This window comes from Erpetoichthys calabaricus, chromosome 4, assembly GCF_900747795.2.
Source record: "Erpetoichthys calabaricus chromosome 4, fErpCal1.3, whole genome shotgun sequence".
In the NCBI taxonomy this organism is placed as follows: Eukaryota; Metazoa; Chordata; class Cladistia; order Polypteriformes; family Polypteridae; genus Erpetoichthys; species Erpetoichthys calabaricus.
Genome location: NC_041397.2, coordinates 262,105,967 through 262,127,828, shown reverse-complemented (window position 1 = coordinate 262,127,828; position 21,862 = coordinate 262,105,967). Strand labels below are relative to the sequence as shown.

At 38.3% G+C, this 21,862-nt stretch overlaps 1 protein-coding gene across 1 annotated transcript in view; it reads right to left on the bottom strand.

Moving 5' to 3' along the window:
- The window catches only part of LOC114650832 (solute carrier family 22 member 15-like), a 55,109-nt gene extending 34,092 nt beyond the window's left edge, over positions 1-21,017 (bottom strand). Inside the window, exons 1-3 of the mRNA XM_028800719.2 lie at positions 20,542-21,017; positions 15,747-15,959; positions 6,106-6,238 (exon numbers count right to left, since the gene is read on the bottom strand). Of these exons, the coding sequence (XP_028656552.1) occupies positions 6,106-6,238; positions 15,747-15,959; positions 20,542-20,628 (433 nt within the window). The 5' untranslated portion in view covers positions 20,629-21,017. The remainder of the gene's footprint in view (positions 1-6,105; positions 6,239-15,746; positions 15,960-20,541) is intronic.
- Positions 21,018-21,862: the final 845 nt, after the last annotated feature.

Genomic DNA, 21,862 nt, shown 5'->3' with positions numbered 1-21,862 from the left:
TGACAAGGTTGCTGTTTGCAGTTGCCATTGAGCCATTGCTCATTCACTTTAGAAATTCATTAGGGATAAAGGAGAATATCAGAGAAGGGCTTGAACAGAAAATATAACTACAGTATATGCAGATGATACGGTACTGTGTATATCAGATTCACAAATATCCTTACCAGTAGTCCTTAATGCACTTGCAGAATTTCAGAAGATATCTGGACTCAAAATCAATTTGAATACAAGTCTGCTTTTTTCAGTGAACTTTCTAGCACACAATACTAGACTGGATATCTATCCATTTATTTTCTCAGAACAGTTTAAATATCTAGGGATAAACATCATAAGCAAATAAAAAGATCTTTTTAAACACAATTTTGTCATCAGTATGGAAAGAAATCAAACAAGATCTCCACCTCACATTAGCAGGGAAAATCAAAACTGCCAAGATGAACATCCTTCCCAAGCTTCTTTTCCTATTTCAGAGCATCCATATATACATTAACAAACCATCTGGAATTTGTGACATCCACGCAATCAAAAGGCAACTCTACAAAGACCTAAAGCAGAAGGTGGCATGGCACTACTTAACTTTCAGTTTTATTACTGGGTGGCAAATATACGTACAAGCTATAAAGACATGGACATTGACACAAATTGATGAATATACACAAGCCTGGACTGCAATAGAAATAAAATCTTGCTGTACATCTTTAAATGTCCTGCTTTGTGCACCCGTAAATACAAATTGTCCAATTGTCCATCAGTCACTCAGAATGTGGAACCAATGCAGGAAGCACTTCAAGGTAGAGAAGCTTTATCTGTTACACCTCTACAAGATAATCACCCTTTTCTACCCTCTCAAACCTACACAGTATTTAACCTTTAGAAAACCTCAGAGCTTAAAACACTTAGAGAACTGTATATAGATGATGTCTTTGCATCTTATGAATAATTATGCTTTAAATTTAACTTCCCAGTGAACTAATTTTCCAACTACTTTCAAATGAGAAACTTAGCTAAAAGGAACCTACCCAATTTTCCACACCACCCACTCATCTCAATTCCAGAAGAAATACTGACCAGTCTTCAATACCCAGACAGCACCTCAATAATATATAAAAACATATTAAAGTCTCTTCCTTTCAAAGATTCTTGGGTGCAGTGGGGAAAGATCTTTCTCTTAATATCTCAGAAAGGAGTGGAAGACAGCTATGCATACAATACACTCTAGCTCCATATGAGCAAAGCATTGAATCATTCAACTTAAAATCTTTCATCAATCAGATTTATCTTGCCCTGAATATGTTTGGGACAATTTTAAACAAGATCCAACCTGTGAACATTGCAGTCTAGCTCCAGCCACATGTTTTGGATGTATACCAAATTAACATTATTTTGGACAAAATCCTTTGAATGCCTATCAGAAAGCCTCAGTGTTGCGATCAGTCCTCATCTATTAACAGCTGTGTTAGGTGTACTGAAATGAAAGGTTGTAACTACTTCAGCATCAGATCCACTAATAAGTAAATAATGAATTAAATAGCCAGAACATCTGAAAAAGCAGAATGAAAATCAAGATGAAAATATTGTTAAAAGTAAAACTATATTATCCCCATATAACTGCTTAGTACATTTTAGTAAAATATATAAAACTCAGTGTTGTAATTTCTTCATTGACCCCAAAACACAAAATCTGGGAAATAACCGCTCACTTGGAGTCCAGTATAAATCAAGTGATTAAGTGAGAGAGTAAAAAAAATGGACACAACCTTGCTGTCAGTCCACTTAAGTGAATTATTCGTAGTTTCAAACAAGCGTCCCATGGGAAAATCCTACTAAAACAGTTATACACTTTTCTCCAAAATCAGCAGTTACACCTGGAGTACTACAAAAGAAATTACCTTGTTTTTGTCCCAAGTTTTAGATGGAAATTATAATTATAATTTTCCCAAAAAATTAATTTTTGTTAATAATTGAATACTTTTACACTCTTAACATCTATATATATAATTCACTAAGCCAGAAGACAAGTAGCCAACCATGGAAAGCACGAAGAAGGGGCGTGGATTCACTAAACGGCTGACAAGACAGACGCCAATGGCGCACGCAGGAAGGAGCCACGCCCACCAACTCTTAGACCATTGGATACGACGAAAAAATCACAGCCACGCCCACCAACTCGGACGCGACGCCTCGAAAAACATGCCGTCATTTCTGTTTGTCTGTGCCACAGTCCACTTGCAGCTCTGAGCCACGTTGACTTTTCATTAGTCAACCTCAGTGGAATCTTGGTTCACACAGAGGCAGCGCCAGAGAGACAGAGGCACACACACACACACACACACACACACACACACACACACACACACACACACACACACACACACACACAGAGGCAACGCCAGAGAGAGACAGAGGCATACACAGGCAGCGCGAGATTGAGAGCCGCGCACACACACAGAGGCAACGCCAGAGAGAGACAAGCGCACACACAGGCAGCGTGCGAGAGAGAGCCATGCACACACACAGAGGCAGCGTGAGAGAGAGCCGCGCACACACACAGAGGCAGCGCAAGAGAGAGCCACGCACACACACACACAGAGGCAACGCCAGAGAGAGACAAGCGCACACACAGGCAGCGTGCGAGAGAGAGCCACGCACACACACACAGAGGCAGCGCCACAGAGAGACACAGGCACACACAGGCAGCGCAAGAGAGAGCCGCGCAATCCTTTCAAACTGAAGTTAAAACACAATGAAGGAAGCAGTCTTTAAAAACCAATAAGCCCTGTGCCTCTTTTTCATTAGCGTCTCACCTGCTTCACCGCCCTGCCACAGTCGAGACGCTTTCTCAGCAGCTGACCTTCTCTGTGCCTGACTCCACTACTGTCAGTCACCTGATTAAAAATGGTGAACTCCTGCAATGTTACTATCTTGGTTGGCTTTTACATAAAGTTTGGATTTGTTCAAATGTTCCTTTTTTTCCCCCTGTGCTTAAAACTCATTTAAAAAAAAAGTGTTTATACAACTGCTGCAATGTTACAGAGAGAGAGGGCTCGGCTGCTTCTGAGAGACAGAGGGGGAGGGGGCTCGCGTGCTGCTGAGAGAGAGAGAGGGCTGGGGAGGCTCGCGTGCTGCTGAGAGACAGAGAGAGAGAGAGAGAGAGAGAGAGAGAGAGAGAGAGAGAGAGAGAGAGCCTGCGCATGCAGGGAGCCTGCGTTTTTTTTCCCCTGTGCTTAAAACTCATTTAAAAAAAAAGTGTTTATACAACTGCTGCAATGTTACAGAGAGAGAGGGCTCACGTGCTTCTGAGAGACAGAGGGGGAGGGAGCTCGCATGCTGCTGAGAGACAGCCTGCGCGTGCATCTGAGCAAAGACAATTTCCTGTTAGATTTGCCTTTGCAATGACAATTAATAAGGCACAGGGCCAAACTTTCAAAAAGATGTGAATGTATCTGCCAAAGCCAGTTTTCAGTCACGGACAGTTGTATGTTGCTCCCACCAGAGTTCCATCTTTTCATTCACTTACTGGTATGCCTGCAGGAACACGTGCAGCGAGCGAGAGAGAGCGAGCGACACACACACGCATACTGTACAGTCGTGCGAGAGAGAGAGCGCTGGACACATAAGAATAATAATACTTCATTACATTGATATACCGGTGTTTTCAGTATTCAAAGCGCTATCCACACAGGGAGAAACCGGGAAGCGAACCCAAAATCTTCCACAGACTCCTTACTGCAAAACAGCAGCACTACCATTGCGCTACAAGGCAGTTAAAGAATGCACCGGCCTCGATTTTGTTTTCACTTCTGTTTACAGCGATCGGATCGTAGCGTGCATTGTTGCAATGTTACTTTTCTTAGTGGCTTATTACATTACGGATGTTTCACATGTTAATTTTTTTCCCTGTGCTTAAAAGACATTAAAAAAGTGTTTCTCAACTGTGACTCCGGAACAACTCAGTACGCAAGCTATATTAAACGTCAACAACGAAGACTCGCTACACCTTAATGAACAAGTGCTGAAACTTATCCCTACCGACGAAGTAACTTTCACCAGCGTGGCCTCCATCGTCACAGACGATCCCGCTTTCAGTCACGGACAATTGTATGTTGCTCTCTCCAGAGGTCCATCTTTTCATTCACTCACAGTGGTATCCACAAACCCACCCCATTTGGACAACTGTGTCGTTCAGCAAGTGTTCACCCATCAATACATAATTATGTGGCGTATGTTACGCCGCGGGTTGGCTAGTATAAAAATATTGTGCAATGATGTCTTAAACACATTTATACCCCAAATCTTTCATTTTAAAACAACAGATTAAAAGTATGCAAGACCATACTTGTCTGTTAATGACATCCATTGTTAAAGAAAATAAAAGCAGTGCTCATAAGTTGGATCACCACTTGTGGTGACTTAATTAACAAAATTAATAAGCTGCAGTTCAGTATAAGGATATAAATAATAGTATCAAATAAGTCATTAATTATGCTCCCTTTTTTATTTTTTAAGAAAACAACTCTTAACAACAAAGATAAAAAAATGCATAAGCCCCACTACACAAAGAAAGTGTCTAAATGAGAAAACCTGACCAGCAACAAAAAATGTCCGATTCCACTTAATTAATGTAAGCTAGATTGATCAAATTGTAACGCTAGTAACATTACCATGGGTGTTCCTGCATAATCTAGAAGTCTTGAAGACCTGAACATACCAGCAATATTGGGTTTGTCTTTGCACGTTTGCATCAGTGGATAAATGCATTAATTACATTTTTACTTTTTTACCTTTAGTGTTTATTAATTGAATGTGTGCTGTGGTCTTTATAAAGTTCTGCAATCAGAAAACTCATTTGACATTTGTTATTTACTGTTAAAAAAACAGTTTAAAGTAATTTATTCACTTCAAAAAAGGTTAAATTATATTGTACTTTGCTTTGATGCTTATAAATAATATTTTATGTTCATTTTGTTTCACTTTGGAAATAAACTTTCAACCTACAAAGTCAGTTTTAGTTTGTGTTGCTAGTGTGCTGAACATTAAACAAAATGAGCTGAACAATACATCTTAATAAAGTGAACAAGTGTCTGTATATCTGTGTGTCCATCCAGTTGCTAGGATTAGGAACAAAAAAATTAAAAATAGGCAAAACACAATGCTAACAAGAGAGAAAGGGATCAGACACATATGGGCAACCCATGCATCAAATAAAAATCATGACATCTAGTTGAATTACTCAGATTTCAACTCATCTTAGATGGGTAATGCAGCAAGTAAGAGCAGTAAGAGTACAATTGAACCTACTGTGCAATGATATTTTATTAACTTCTTTTTCTGAAGCAAAGATGATATTTTTAAACCACAGTAGATGTCAAAAGCCTCCACACCCCATTAAAAAATGCATCTTTATGCAACGTAAAGGGTAAAATCATTATTGAACCGTTTTCATCTTTATAAGATGAAAACGACTTAATCGGCCCTTTTTACTGAAGTCAAACTTAAAGCCACTAAATAACATGAAATGGATCATTTTTTCTTGATCTACCATCTCAGACTCAGTCTTATTATCTACTGTTTATTCAGTGTACAGGTTTAATATCATATTCATAGTCAACAAAAACCATACAAGCTAAAGAAAGCAAAGAGTGTCAACTTAACTTGAGAGAAATTGCTACTGAACATTTTCTGCTTTTCTATCAAGGCTGAGGATAATATAGCTTTCCTCTTTGAATTCCCGGCAACCCACAGACATTCTGCTTATCAATACCCAAAAAGGCTAAACTAAATCATAACAGGGAATTTTCACAGCAGAAATAGCATGGTGACATTAGCTATGAACACATTCTGCATTGTTTACTTAGGTGACAGTGAGTATGCTAAACATGGATTCACCCATAAACTTTCTGCAAAACAGCTGAATTAAAGGGCCTACTTTTTCCTATATGTTACAGATGGGAAAGGCAGTACATTCAAACAAAAAAATCAGCTTATTTATACCACATTACATTTTCAAACCTGCTACCACATACCGTATATACAGTACTTTAAACAGTTAAGTTGTCATAATGCATACACTATAACTATTAATGTTCTTATATATTATTTGCTTACCAGTAAGATACATTTTTTTCCTTCCATAAACATCTGACAGCTGGCCAAAGACCAGCACTCCTACCAAAACACCACCAAAGAATAAGGAACTTGTAAGAGAGACTTTATAGGCCCAATCTTCAATTAGAAACCACTAAAGAAAAAAAAAAGTTTTATATTAGCACACTTGTGTAATCTGTGAAATTCAAGTAGACATTGATTTTTTGTTCAGTTTAGCCCGCACCACAAATTAAATTGAATTTTAGTATTGCAAATAAATGGTTACAGTTGAAATATGAGAAAAAAGTTCTCTTGTAATTGGTGCCCCTGTCATATTATACATCACACTTTTATATTGTCACTTCACAATGAAATAGCACCTGAAATGAGGTAACAAATGCGTAACTCATTTCAGTAAGCAGTAGTTCAAATTATCCAATTATGAAATAATTCTGCAAAAAAAAGTTAATTGTTTAATCTTTACACAACGCTGTTAAAAACATGCACCATCACAATGTGCTTTTACAGAGATGTTACAGTTGCAATTACAGTACAGTACCAAATATACACACTAATCAGCACAAATAACGAAAACCTAACTTCTGGCTGCAGCAAAGAGGTGAAATTACAAAATCAGACTAAGTATAACTTTGAGGATAAGCATCACAGATGCTGGGTTAATTTAGAATTTTTTTTTCCCACCAAGAAAGAGTCAAGTTTTAATTTTAATTGAAATTAACTGCATACTTCCTTCAAGCATATTAGTATTTTGTATAAAGTAGAAATAACTCAGTGATTAATTTCTAATCTCTTGCCTATGCAGATTAAATTATTTCAACTAATTTATTGAACAGTTTTGTGTAACAGAAACAACGACCACCAAACAACAACCCCTGGGGATTGCTATAATATTTGGGAAAAGCAATAAATATGGATTGGACTGCCATGTTCCAAGACAACATACCAAAGCACTAACAATTACACAAACTATTAAATATTAAAAAACAAAACATTAAATCAAGGTTCAGCTTTTGTGCACAATTAGCACTGTCATAGCTCAGGTTGTGCTTAACTATATGATACCCACGACCACAGCTCTTATCTGGAGAAGAGAAGTAATTAATAAGACTGAAAATTTGTATAGATTAGGCTGTTAAATAGCAAATGTCAGAATGAAAAAAACTTCTAAATATGTATTTAATAGGATTTTTTATTTAGATGTGTTAGACTGCATAGTCATTGAATGTATCATTTATGAATTATAAGTCTATCTTAACCTTCAGTCCAAATAGATATAAATATTAGCATGATCAATTTACACCAATTATTGTCTATTTAGTGGTTCCAGTATAATATACGCAAATGTAGTTTATAATGCAGGCTACAGTAGGTAACATACAAGTAATTAAACAACACCAACACACCATGACCACATTGGCAGAAGTGCGAATGAGGTATAAGAAATGGAGCAATTCCATTCTCTGTCATCTGCTCTTTGGTTGCTCAGACTTGGGTAACACCAGGTCAGAAAAAGCTCCATGGCAAACAGATTCATGACCTGGGACAGGGCTGGCCCACTGATATTTCATCTCACTAACTTGACAGTCTCTTACATTTCACAGTTGAACTTGAAATTAGCAGACAACACTGCATGTACCGCCTTGTTCTGGATATTCTGTCAAGTGTCAAATTCCTAACCATCTTTTTGATAAATGTACAAATTTGCATTTAGCGAATGCCTCCTCCATGTAAATGCAAGAGTAGATATTTGTTATTCAAATTATATTATTATTATTTGGTCATGTCTTTCTCTGTAATGCAAGACTTAAATAAAAATAAATTAAAATTCATTTATCAAGAATTTTAAAAAATCTATATTTTTACATTTTAGTGATAGCAGATGCAGCTGCATAATGTTCTTTAAGTAGAAGTTTACACAGAGAAAAAAAGAAAACCTTTCTATAATTGCTCTCTTTCTTTCCATTGTGTTATATTTGTTTTTTCTCTCTACTTGAAAGTCTGTCTAAAGTGTGCAAAAAATTTCAAGGCCAGTTTGGGACTTCTATCAGAAAAGTTTTGCTTACTTTTCTTTTCAGAGTCTCTTAATGTTTTCAAGTCAGTCTACTAGAAACTTAGATAAAAAGGAAAATTAAAACATGAATACAGAAAGTTCAGATTTTGTGTATATCTAAAAACTCATATTTATACATGTATACATATAGAACCTTCTACATATAACTCTGTGTGTTTGTGTATAATGTTGCAGATCCATTAATCATGGATGAATACAATCACATAATTTAAGGATATTGGTATTAATGCCAATATTTTAAAGACTATTTTACTGGCATTACCCAGTAAAAGCACAAGACATTTTGCACCCATCCCACACTGTCTCAGACGGCTGTGTTCAAATATGTAGTGTTCTAAATTGAATGTGTTGTTGCATCAGTTTAGGTAGTTTATACCCAATATATTGTCTAAGTAAGCGGAAGTCTACAAGGCTTACAATTAATGCAGAACATTTGGAAGGGATAGCAATGATCAAATGTGAAACAAGACAGACCAGTCACCAACAAGCAAATGTGCAAATTATTTGGTTTTGCAAAATACATTGTTTATTAGCAGACAAACCACAAAGCAGTTAAGTGTGACAGCATAGATGTACATCTTGCCTGATGAATTCTGAGGAATAACACCTGCTTGAGGCTTAATATGCCAGTAAATACCTATGCTTGCTGAGATAGGAAGGGAAATTGAAATTATGATGAAAATAGCCTTACTTTTTGCAAATTGGTACAGCATTGCTGCATTACTTTTGTCCAGCAATACAGAAGTGCCCACTAGTTTCCACCGCAACTGACAACTGAACGAGCAGCCACTTGATGTAGTTCTCTCCTTTATTGGTACCTATAATTTTAGGAAAACCCAACCCATTTTAACATTGTGAAGGTACTGACACACTTTAGTGCTCTTGTAATTTCTTCTCATCTCACAGTTCACTCAGAGAGACAAGACAAAACAAAGTAATTAAAAATATCCTTGTACATCACTGGTAGGTGCTTTTATAACTTGTCTCACAGTTTGCCAGCTGGTGTGTGTCTGGGACCATTACTCCATCCGATCTTGATAAATATGTGGAATTTTGCTAGCTTACTGGCTTCATTTTTACTGTTAAGCTATTTCAAGCAGAACATTTTAGCACATTGCCATGAAGGGGTTTCTGGAAAAGACCACAGGTCGTATGTAAAAGGCAGAGCACAACAAAAATGCTTTAAGGGCACATTTGTCAGTTATATGGGTAACTGTGTGGGCTTGATAAGACAAACATTTTGATAACAACAATGGTTACATTAAGATTCTTGCACCAAATGGGAAGGTTCTCGAAGTCCCAGAAGAACACCACAGTAAAACCAGTTAATTGCGTAACAGGATGTTACAATGTCTCTATCAGCACATACATTATATGCAAAGAAGTGAAGCCAGTCACGGATTTGGTCGACTGGCTTATGACTCACAGAGGCAGGACTGTAACTTGTTCTTTGGCACTAACCTCTCGTGTCGGCTTGAGTGGGATTGATTCTAGAAGCCCAGACTACCTTAGATTAGAACTGAGTCTGAAGATGACTGTTTTTACATACAGAGAGAACCCAGTGGTTTGTGGTGTCTTTGCCAAGGGTAGATCTTCAACTCTGCTCGTCAGTGGTAATTTGGTCATTCAATAATAAATTCAAGAGGTTATGTCACCTATCATAAGACATTTTGTTCATTTACAGTTTGTATTGTAGACCTTTCTTTCCCGATAAAGCAACTGAACAATATATCTATCCATCTATGGTTTGATGAGTTATAAGAAACCTTTTGGTTCCTGTATGAAATTTTTGCCCTCATGTCCATTTAATTGGTCCTTTGCTTTGTTTAGGAAACATCTCTTACAAACATGTCACATGACCTATACACCAGCATTTAATTGCAAAACCCATAATACAGAGGGATGTTAAGTGCGGGGGATGAGGGAGCGTCTGCTTTCAATATGCTTTGCATCCCTCATTTAAATAATTACAAATTTGCATATTATGTCTGTATTAAATGTAATAGGTTTCTCAGTTCACTTATTATGCTTCAAATCCATTGACAAAAATAAAGATAAATCTTAAGAGAAAATTTGTTAGATTATGTGCATTAAAAGTAAATGACAAAAATATCAGATAATCTAATATATAAAGCACAGTCGATGTATGTACGTGTGTATGTATGTATATTTGTTTGTCCGCCATACAAATCTGCACCGTGCGTCCGATCGCCACCAAACTGGGGATGGGGCTCCTTTGTAACCAGGAGGTGGTCATGGGGTATGTTTGGTTGGGAAAAATGTTTGTGGTGAAGCGCAGGGCACCTTTTCACCGACACAACGTTTGGCACACATCCCCGTACTTATCATTGACAAGATAGCCGCACGTTGCAACAGATGTTAACGGCGGCGCCATCTAGCAGCACGTTTGGTCCCTGTGAATCATCTGTTAAAAGGGAAACCAGGCTCTCTGCCAACAGGAGAAGGGCTGCTGATTCAAGAGTGGATGAAACATCTGAAGAAAGGGAAGGTAGGCTGTCTTCCAACACAGTACGATTTCAGTGTTGGTCTTTCTGACTGACTGGTGCTGTTTATTCACTTTCCGACATACTGTAAATAAGGTAAATTCATCTCACTGTGGTGCTTATTCCGTATGTTATACCATGTAGCACATTATAATTGTCCAGCTTTTCGCTAATATACCCATACCACCGAAAAAAAGACGTAGAATTGGAAGGTCCACTTCTGATGCCAGAAAAAAGTCTATTTCAAGGGCGTCTGAAATGCCACAGCAGACAGAATCCAGAGTGGAGGAACAAAGTAGTAGAACTGCTACGTCACGTGCCAATGAAACTCCAGAAGAAAGGCAATCCCGTCTGGCGTACCAAAGAATTACAGCTGCTACTTCAAGAGCCTATGAAACTTCTGAAGAAAGGGAAGGCGGGCTGTCTGCCAACAGGAGAAGGGCTACTGATGCAAGAGTAGATGAAACATCTGAAGAAAGGGAAGGCAGGCTGTCTGCCAACAGGAGAAGGGCAGCAACTATCATAACAGGTTGCGCAAGACGTGAAGATGTTGTCATACCAAGAATACCACTGATTCCGAATGGTTTACCCTTTAGATTTCAAACGGCTACAATTTCCTGTTCGTTTGGCTTTTGCTATGTCAATTAATAAGGCTCAAGGGCAATCACTGCAAGTTGCTGGCATCAATTTGGAAAATCCATGCTTTTCACACGGACAACTCTATGTAGCATGTTCTAGAGTGGGCAATCCTCAGAATATGTTCATTTTCGCACCACAAGGGAAAACAAAAAATATAGTGTATCCAAAGGTTCTGGAATGACCACTTATATTACCTATTACAATAAAATATGAATCAGAAAATTGTTTGTTCTATTTCTATGTTGTGTTTCTTTCATTTGGGAAATTCACCGGTTATAGATTCCCAGGCAACGCTAGGTACTCCTGCTAGTAAATGATAAAGAGAAAAAAGTAATAAGTAACATACTGCACAGTATACATGAAAACTTAATTCATTCATTGTATGATCTATTACAGTTCTCATTTGAGCAACTCTTTACAGTCAAGTACACTAACTTTGTGGTATAATGGGTCCGTAGCTCCGAAAGAATGCCTGTTTTTTTAAATAATCCATTGGCCACGTCAGTCTCTGTGAGCGCGCTCACCATGGGGAATTGATGAGGTAATTGGGGTGAGACGCACATGAAGGTGTGATCATTCGCAATTGCTTCATTCGCTTCCTGTGGTGCGTGATTGAGAAGCTGGGACTGCGGAGCTGTATAAGTACAGGCCGGCAAAAGAGATTGAAAGGGGAAAAACAGAGGAAAAAGAACATAAGACGGAGGTTAAGGAGACAGACAGTCAGATATACAGACAGAGAGAAAGAAAGAAAAAAGGCAGCTGGGAGGAGAGCCTTGGAAGAGTGTTTGACCGACACTTTGGCTTTTAAGAGGAGCAGGAGTTACCAGGATCATTGATGGCACCCCAGATGGACAGCGGGTGTCTGGGAGGCTGAACCCCAGCGTGAGCGCCCTGGCTGTTGGGGGAACCCAAGTCTCAGTCTGACGAGTGGGCTGTACATAGCCAGGGAACGGAAGGCTACCGGACCAGTAGGAGTCAGCTGCACCTGCAGATAGGGCGACTACCCTGTTGCAAGGCCCATATGGGAGAAGCAGGAAAGCTGGCAGTTAAAACGAGAAAGCACCAGGTTTTTATAAGGGACAGCTTCCAGACAGTATTTTAACCTCGTTTTTTTAATGGAATTATTTATTGGGATTTTAAACCTATACAGTCACCTCTTTTGTATGGATTATTTATTAACTTTGAGCACTGCTCCATTTATTTGGGCCCTTTAGTTTTGGTTTGTTTTTAATAAAAGCACCTTTGCACTTTGCACGTTCCCCTGGCTCCAAGAGTGATTTGTTCACATTGCACAGCTCATTCGGTTACATTACCAACGGAGTTTGGTTCAACAGGCTCCCAAAACTGTTCCTCTTCCTGGAAGAGGAAGCATGGAGCAGAACTCGCACCGTCACAAACTTCTAAAAGCAAACATTTTTATGTTGGTCTCTCTTACTGCAATTAGTACAACCAGAATCACTGATGATTTTTTTCAAGATTTTTAGGACAACAACAACATTTATTTTCACACTTATTTTCATACAGCAATGTAGCTCTAAGTACTCAAAGGACCAGGGGCCTCAGGTATAACGCCATGAGTAGAATTCACACTAAACATGACATACAGACAAAAACAGAACTGTGTATAAGCAAAGTTCCACACATTTCCCCTTTATAAAACCCAATCAACATGAATTTTAATGCACATGCATGCACCTACAGCTCCACCCTGACTACTCCCAGAATTTATATATTTGAATATACAAATCAATATTAATAACCCCTTCCATTCAGTATTTTGATAAAAAAAACAATGGTAAAAGCATGTGTAAAAAAGAATTTTACCGAATTAGAAGTGGAGGTCTTACTCAGAGAAGTGGAAAAACATACTATTTGGTGGTTCAGGCAGTGGTATGAGCAACAAAAGGAAATTGATAGAGTGGCACTGAAAAGTTCAAGTTCAGAACATCACACAGTGCCCAAAACAAAAAAGAAGTGGTCAAATGTCAAAGTAGACGTGAAAGGCGAATACCTAGGTATCATACAAAAGTGTATTACGGCTACAGGGAAGGAAAAAGATTAGGGACACAGTGAAGAAAAAAAAATCTGTATCAAGATTAAAGTCGAAATGTCAACTTTAATCTCGAAATTGACAATTTAATCTTGTAGTTTATTTTGCCAATAAAGTAGAAGGTTGTAAACTTCATCTTAAAATTGATATTTAAAATACTAGAGTTCCTCAAACCACATTGTAACTAAAGTAGCACATTAAATGCTTCATATTCTAAGTGCTTCCCAGCCCAGTCGTTAATCGTTACATGCTTCTTAAATGGGTTTTCTCATACGCCAAAAGGAGTGTGTAGGCAGTGATCGCCATAAAGAATACATTATATTCATGATATTACAGCTCACTGTACATTTTAGAATACTGAGATGTATAGTTGATATTTTCTTGATGAAATGTATTAAAGCATGTATTAAACATGTGGGGGTACAGTGGTACAGCAGTAACGATGACCTGGCGCACTTGTCCAGAAATTGTTCCTGCCTCTCGCAAGATGCTTGCTGGGATGCGCACAACTCTGGATGGAATTATTTATTGCAGCAGTACTGGGTTTGACAAACGTACCAACCCCCAATATATGATATCAACTTTACATCCTAGTATTCTAACAGCACACAACTCCAAGAGGACAGCTCTTGAAAATCTAAATTGACTTAGAAGGCAGTCATCATCATCTGTAAATACGCACTCTCTTCTACCGAATTGAATTCCTTTATTGTCATTGTATGGTACAATGGTTCAATATGCAGCTCCCCCATAAACTTATTTTCCTAAAAAATGATAAAAAAACAATGAAAAATATACAATATGAAAGCATAAGTACAATATACATGTACATATTGTATACATAGTACAAATGATACATAAAGTGGCTCAGGTTGTGCAATATTATAATTGTAGTGCAAGTTTACAATGAGGTAATTGTAATTATAAGTATAAACAGTTCTACCAGGAGCACTTGATGGACTGATTAAGTACATTTATAGCTCTTGAGATTAAACTGTTTTTGAGCCTCGAGGTCCATGCAGGAAAGGCTCTGAAGTGTTTGCCAGAATGGAAGAGTTCAAATAGACTGTTGCATGGGTGAGTGGAATCCATGCAGATGCTGGTGTGCTACAAATGTCCTCCAGGACTGGAACTGTATCTAGATAAAATCCTCTGTGCTCTTGACACAACCCACTATAGAGCTTTCCAATCAGCTGCTATTCAACTGTGATACTACACACAAATACAATGGGTTAAAATACTCTCAGTGGTGCACTAAGAGCAACAGGGCTAAAGCAGCCACGGTATTTGGAGTAGTTTGGCCATTCTGTGCACCATTATATTGTTGCAGAATTATTACAATCAAGTGCTTTAAATTTGTAAACAATATGCAATTAATGTTAGTGTATTTGATAAAGCCTGTGTCATAGATGTGGATCTAAAAAAGAAAGAGAAACCACATAGAAACAGCAGCATTGCTTTGACACTGGGCGTCGCCTGTTTGCATAACCATGCAGAAACTTGTGTATGCATGGTGTGAGAGTACCATGAAAATGTGCATGGCTATACACCAAGTTTAGTTTTTATACATCTCGAAGTGAGCATGGAAACAGGCATATGCAACGTTTTTGTGCATTTGTACCATTTATACATGAGACCCCAGGTCTGCATACAGCTTTTCCAAAACACTGGGCACATTCTAAAAGACAAGAAGGCTAACTGACTACATTTCAAGCTGCAGAGCATCTGGGATATTATCACATTAAATACCGTGCCATAATGCAACCCACACCTTTAGACAACTAACTATATTTGATCTTTTTTTTTTTATTTGACTCCCAACACCACTGATATTTGTAGAACAATGAAAAATGACCACATAGTTGACATTATCTCTAGCATAACCAGCATAATAGTCCAGTTTTTTGGATTCTGTAGTGAAAATAACATAATTTTCACTCTGGACTCAATAGCAGTAAACTGTATCACTCCATTTATGACAAATATAATAATGTCTGATTCATCACACATCTCTAATTAATCCATTGATTAGTGGTACACACACCCTTTTCTCATGTCTTCCTTTCAACTACTACCTCAAAAAGTACTTTTAGATAGAAGTAAATGATTTCCCCTACACACAAGAGACAGAATACAGTCATGCAAGTGTCTAGATAGATGACATACAATATATGTTAATACACTTTAAAAGAAAGCACCTTCTAGGCACCGCTTTACCAGCATAAACAAACAACGCAGGATGACAAATGTCAAAATAGAAATCTGTACCACTGTGATTTTTCACAAAGTAAATTATCTATGTTAAAGTTACTGTAGACTGAATTGATCATAAGAAATCTGGAAAAAGATTATTTGCAAAAAATGAATAAACTCTCACCTCTGAAGCAATAGATGTGTGACTGCTGTTGAAATGAACGTGTTTCCTCAACTCACTTTGATTGGCCCCATGAAACCAATGTATGAACCCTTGACTATCGTTATGTATCTGCTTGGCAAGAGTTTGGTTGATCAGCTTTTCTTCAAATTCCCAATGATATGGAAGTGCAACACCCACCAAAGCAATAAGGATAGCTTCAGCAACAACATAAACCTGTGGAAAAACATAACATAAATTAACGAGACACAGTTAGTATACGCATTTTAAAATCTTTACAGTAGCATAATATTGAATCAGTTACAAACCTCACTATTTTAGATTGTGAGTTAACCACACTTATTAGGTTATACTAAATGTTCACATCATGTAAGGAATACAAGAACATGAAATATTTGCCTAATGTAAAAAGGCAGGCATCTATTTAGATCTTTTAATGAGTGTTATTTTATTTTCAGACACTGTAGTCATTAGCGTGTAAGCACTCCCACATAAAATTATAATCCCTCTGAGAACTTTGCTGGTTTAACAAACTCGATAACCGAAAAGAACACAAAGCATACTGAAAGAAAAGTAGAAAACAAAACAAAACATCCATCCATCCATTTTCCAACCTGCTGAATCCGAACACAGGGTCACGGGGGTCTGCTGGAGCCAATCCCAGGGCACAAGGCAGGGAACCAATCCTGGGCAGGGTGCCAATCCACCGCAGGACACACACAAACACACCCACACACCAAGCACACACTAGGGCCAATTTAGAATCACCAATCCACCTAACCTGCATGTCTTTGGACTGTGGGAGGAAACCGGAGCGCCCGGAGGAAACCCATGCAGACACGGGGAGAACATGCAAACTCCACGCAGGGAAGACCCAGGAAGCGAACCTGGGTCTCCTAACTGCGAGGCAGCAGCACTACCACTGCGCCACTGTGCCGCCCCAAAACAAAACAGTGCCAATTAATTTTGTTGTATGGATATATCTAGTCATTTATTCTCATCACAGGGGAGCTGGAGCCTATTCCAGCAAACATCGGGTACAAGGTAGAAACAATCCCTAGACAGGGCATCAATCCATCAAAGGGTAAATACTGTACACTCACACACAAACAGGCCAATTCAGCAATGTCAATTCACCTGCATGTCTTTGGACTTTTTGATAACCTATGTAAAAGTTACCCAGCTTCTTTAAGCATCATTGCAAGCCCATAATGACTACCCCAAAACCACCATCCACTATTCTTAACCAATAAAAACCTGTGCGACAACAAAGTTAATATGATGCAGGCAGAAATCTTATTATTACACTACTGGTAATCACTTTTCTCATTTTAAGGGCTTCTACTCTTTCCTGAAAGAGTCTACCATGAATACATACTATACCATACTACCATCTACCCCCTTTTCTTAATCTGCTTTTTCCATGTCACAGTCACATGGGAAGTGAAGCCCAGCAACATCAGGTAAAAGGTAAACTAGGAAATAGTCCTGGAAGGAAATACAGCAGGCGGCACGGTGGCGCAGTGGGTAGCGCTGCTGCCTCGCAGTTGGGAGATCTGGGGACCTGGGTTCGATTCCCGGGTCCTCCCTGCGTGGAGTTTGCATGTTCTCCCCGTGTCTGCATGAGTTTCCTCCGGGCGCTCCGGTTTCCTCCCACAGTCCAAAGACATGCAGGTTAGGTGGATTGGCGATTCTAAATTGGCCCTAGTGTGTGCTTGGTGTGTGGGTGTGTTTGTGTGTGTCCTGCGGTGGGTTGGCACCCTGCCCAGGATTGTTTCCTGCCTTGTGCCCTGTGTTGGCTGGGACTGGCTCCAGCAGACCCCCGTGACCCTGTGTTCGGATTCAGCAGGTTGGAAAATGGATGGATGGATGGAAATACAGCAGTGTGTGAAATACCCCGTGATTATCAGGGGTCCAAGTAGTGTTTCAGTGTTGGCTGAACCCAGAAATCACACCCTGCTACTATGGAATATACAATTAGCTACAGCGAATGCTATCAAACAGAATAAACATATTCTAAGTAGAAACACAGATGCACAATCCACCAACAAAAACCATGCAGCCCTGTACTTCTAGCCAGCACTACACACAACAGCTGTTTTTCATGACACACACAGTATGCACTTAAACAGAGTGTGCAATACTAAAATGTCTATTCTCCCCATGAAAACATCAAGGTAACTGTATGGACGGTATGGGGTGAATCAGTTCACATTCCTTCCATAGACCAGGGCTGCAGCTCTAGATAGATTAGAGCACCAAAGGCAAACACACATTTTTCAAGGGTAAAGACATACTCCCCTGAATCATGTACACTCACTCCCTGTCACTTTCTCCTATCCACTGTCACTCGTCAAAATCACAGAGACCAACACAAGTAATAATGGCTGCTTAGGATTCCTGCTTATATTTTTCTCTGACATCCTTCTCAAGCCCCACTGAGGTTTGCCCAAGTATGTGCTACTCTTCCATGCAGGACAGGCTGCTGGCTGAAACAGTAATGGGCTCTCTTTAACATCACTGCATTTTTATAAATTTATTTTCAACACCCAAATATTAATTTTCATGCTATCAGGCAGTCGTGATGGTAAATTAATGTGATCCCATGCCTCGCATTTTCCAATGACATTTAATTTCAGGGCACACTACACATAATCTCTCCTGCGTTATTAAATAATATGACCAACATGTCTTTGGGATGTAAAAGGAAACAGGGATACCCAGCAGAAATCCACAAAGATATGGGAAGAATATGCACACTAAAATCAGAAAGTAAATAGCCAGGAAACTAAATGCTGATCCCTGGCGCTGTAAGTATCAGCACTGTGTTTTAATGCAGCCCTCCATTGCAATAGAGTATGCAGAAAAAAAAAGAATAGAATGTACACTACAGTATTACAAAAATACACAGATGGCCTCATCTAATAAAACAAAAATATTACAATGCAGTTCTAGGTTCTTTGTCACGTCTGCTCTAAATAAGGATATCGTGCAGTCGAACTCAAGGGAAAACTGCCTGCTGTTTCTGATTTGACCAGTTTCTTATTTAAAGGTTAATCTCCACTTGCATTTATTGTGTTTAAATAGTTGCCTTATTTCAGTTCTTGTTCAGTATATGAATTACTTTTGACAGAGATTAAAATACTGAGCGAAATAAAATGGATGGAAAGGTAAATATTAAAGTTTACTGACCCCTGTATTGTGAAAAATTAAATTCTTACTTTAATGTCTAACCAACACACAGACATGTCACCACTCTCCACCAACAATTTATTTCTGTCAGAAATTCTAGGACACGGGTTTTTAAATCCCTCATTATGCATCACCTCACTCTAATAAGCAGCTGCTTAGGAGGACCCCCAGAAATTTAGTTGTTCAACAGTTTGCTCTTGGATGAGCTGTGAACTTACAAATTCTACTGTAATGTTGCCAAATGTATACAGTACGATGTTACCAAAAAGAAATGCATTAATCAGGAGTAGAGGAGAGTAAGAGTAAAAGGTTTTAAGATTTTTTTTTCAGTTTGCATGGAAATGTTGCTTAATTAGTTTTGGATTGTTGTTGAATTTGGAAGATAAAATGAGAAGTGGTGGTTCTATTCAGATGAATATCTTTAAAATTAGAACATAACTTGCAAGGTAATAGCAACATTCAATTATCAATATTTTATGTCTAATTAAATCATTAGCCACCTACAGATTTATGTAATTCCTTGGAGATATTACTTATGTAGTATTTTTAAGTTAGTTTCTAATTGTTACAGTACTAATGTTTTATATATCCATTACAAATGTATTGTAACTGTAAGATCTTGCCAGTTCAGTCTGAGAATTGGTGAGCTGCATGAAATATAGGAGAAAAAACATTCAAGAAGTTGTGCTGGATGGTTGATACACTATAATTACTGCAATACAGTACCAACAAAAGCATGGATAATGTGGTTAATGTGCTATATTTGTAGCTGTTCTAATGAATCTTCCTAGCAAACATTTGAAATATTTTGGTTTAAGTGCACAGGTTAAGTGATTAAACTATTGGTGAATTACACTTACAGAAAGAACTCTGCCCTGTTGCAAAAATCTGTAGCCACATGTGGTCCCCAGGAGAGAATTGAGAGCCACTGCTCAACAGTTTCCTTTTAAAATGATGATTAAACAGCAGCATTAAAACAGCATTAAACTGGAAATGTCAATTCCCCCTTCTACATCAGGTTGCTGTTTTAGGAACACTGAAACATCTTATGTGCCTAAGTGAGCTCAGAATAATTTATTAATTTGCCTGAAACAAACCTTTAGCAAAAGTTGTATTGATATGTTAAGAAAACAACCACATGCTCATTTAAGCTATTTGACCAAATACGCTGACATTTTTTTCACGACTAAACCTAACCGGAATGAAAACCAACTACCATCTGACATTCAAAATGTAGGGGCCGATTAAACGGAATGGTCTTATCCTAAAGTACATATTCGCAACAGTGATCGGCACTTAAAACCCTCATACAGTTTTCAACCAGCCCTTCCAGTTTAGAGGCGATGGGCGGAGTATTTAAAGCTTAACATTTAAATTACGAGTCAATGTTTTTTGATCGAAAAATTCGGCAGATATACCGTTTAAAATATCGATAAGACCAAGTGCTATATTTGATTCTTCTTAATCGAAGCACTCGCTGCATCATAACAAATGCTTCTGTGCTATGTTAAAGTTCTAACTTGAATGAGTTCGGAAAACCTGATGGACGATACCCACCCCGTCAAAACACTGAGCAGTATTACTGTGGAGAAACTTATGTACTCACCTGCAACAAAAACGATATAAGTATGCAAAGATACATCTGATAGATCCCAAATTCCCCCACCACCTTAAAAGCATCTTCGATTTCCATTGTCTTTGTGTGGATAACAAGCCGTGTTCAAAACGTGGCAGGCTTGTCTTACAAAAAATCACCCAGGAAATCTTCGACAGCCAGCGAGAAACGTACAATTGTTCATCCGAAACACTTCTGCATGATTTTATTGTTAGTACTCGTCTCACTACAGAGAATCAAGCTGATACATCTTCTTTTTTAAATTTAGAATCTCCTTCTTGCTTCGTGCATACATACATACAGTACAAAGTTATAGAAGGACATCGCGTCATAGGAGACTTGGTGGGATATTCTGTTTTAAGTCCCTTTCCACCAGTGAATAAAACTGTGCCAGTACACGTTTAGTTTAAAGGTCAAAGTCTGAAAAATCCAAAATGTATGTTTGTGCGTATGCACAGCACTCGTTCGAGTGAATGTGCGTGGGATTACTGTCACTCATTTTTAAGTAGCCAATCATCTGCTAGATTTGCTTTGAAACAACTTCCGTGTTTTTGGACATACCCACTTTCCACGTAATGTCTCCTTTGTGCCTAACACTGTAATTCAACCACTAAATAACCTAAAGGTAGAGTTTCGTAATATTCTGGATGCGAAACTCTTACCGGTTCAACACCTTTTGATTAACTATCCCCTACAGAAAATCAGTGTGTAAGCCAGCAGTTAAAGGTGGGCGGAGATTCATATTAAAGAGCATAAGAATGACCATCCAGTACTAGTGTATAAAGAGGGCGTGGTTAGTTTTGTGTAGTCATGCACATGCTGGTTTTACTGGATTTTCAGAAAAATAGTATTGTGGCGTTTTTTGTGAATGCACTTCAGCATTTTCCTATATCGGTAGTAAATTTTAGGCTATATAATAAATTAATAATAAAAAAAATCTCATATGTTTGATGAAAGTTTGTTTGGACCAATATGTAATCATTAGTCCATTTTCCTAATCCGTTTATCGCGGGGCTGCCAAGCACATCACAGCAATCATTGGGTGCAGGTTAGGAAAAATACCAGGACAAGGCACAAGTCCACCACAGTGTTGATCGATATATATTTATCAAAATTATTATGTAATACTAAAAAGTTTATTGAGGTATCAATATTTATGAATTTCAAGTTTTATAAAGAAAAGACTTTTTAGCTATTTATCAGTAGCCTATATACAACAAGGGTGGCATAAGGAGACTATGGTTCATGCCCCAGGTGCTCTCTTTGTGGAGTTTGCATGTTCTTAGTGTGCTTGTGTGGGTTTCCTCCCAGA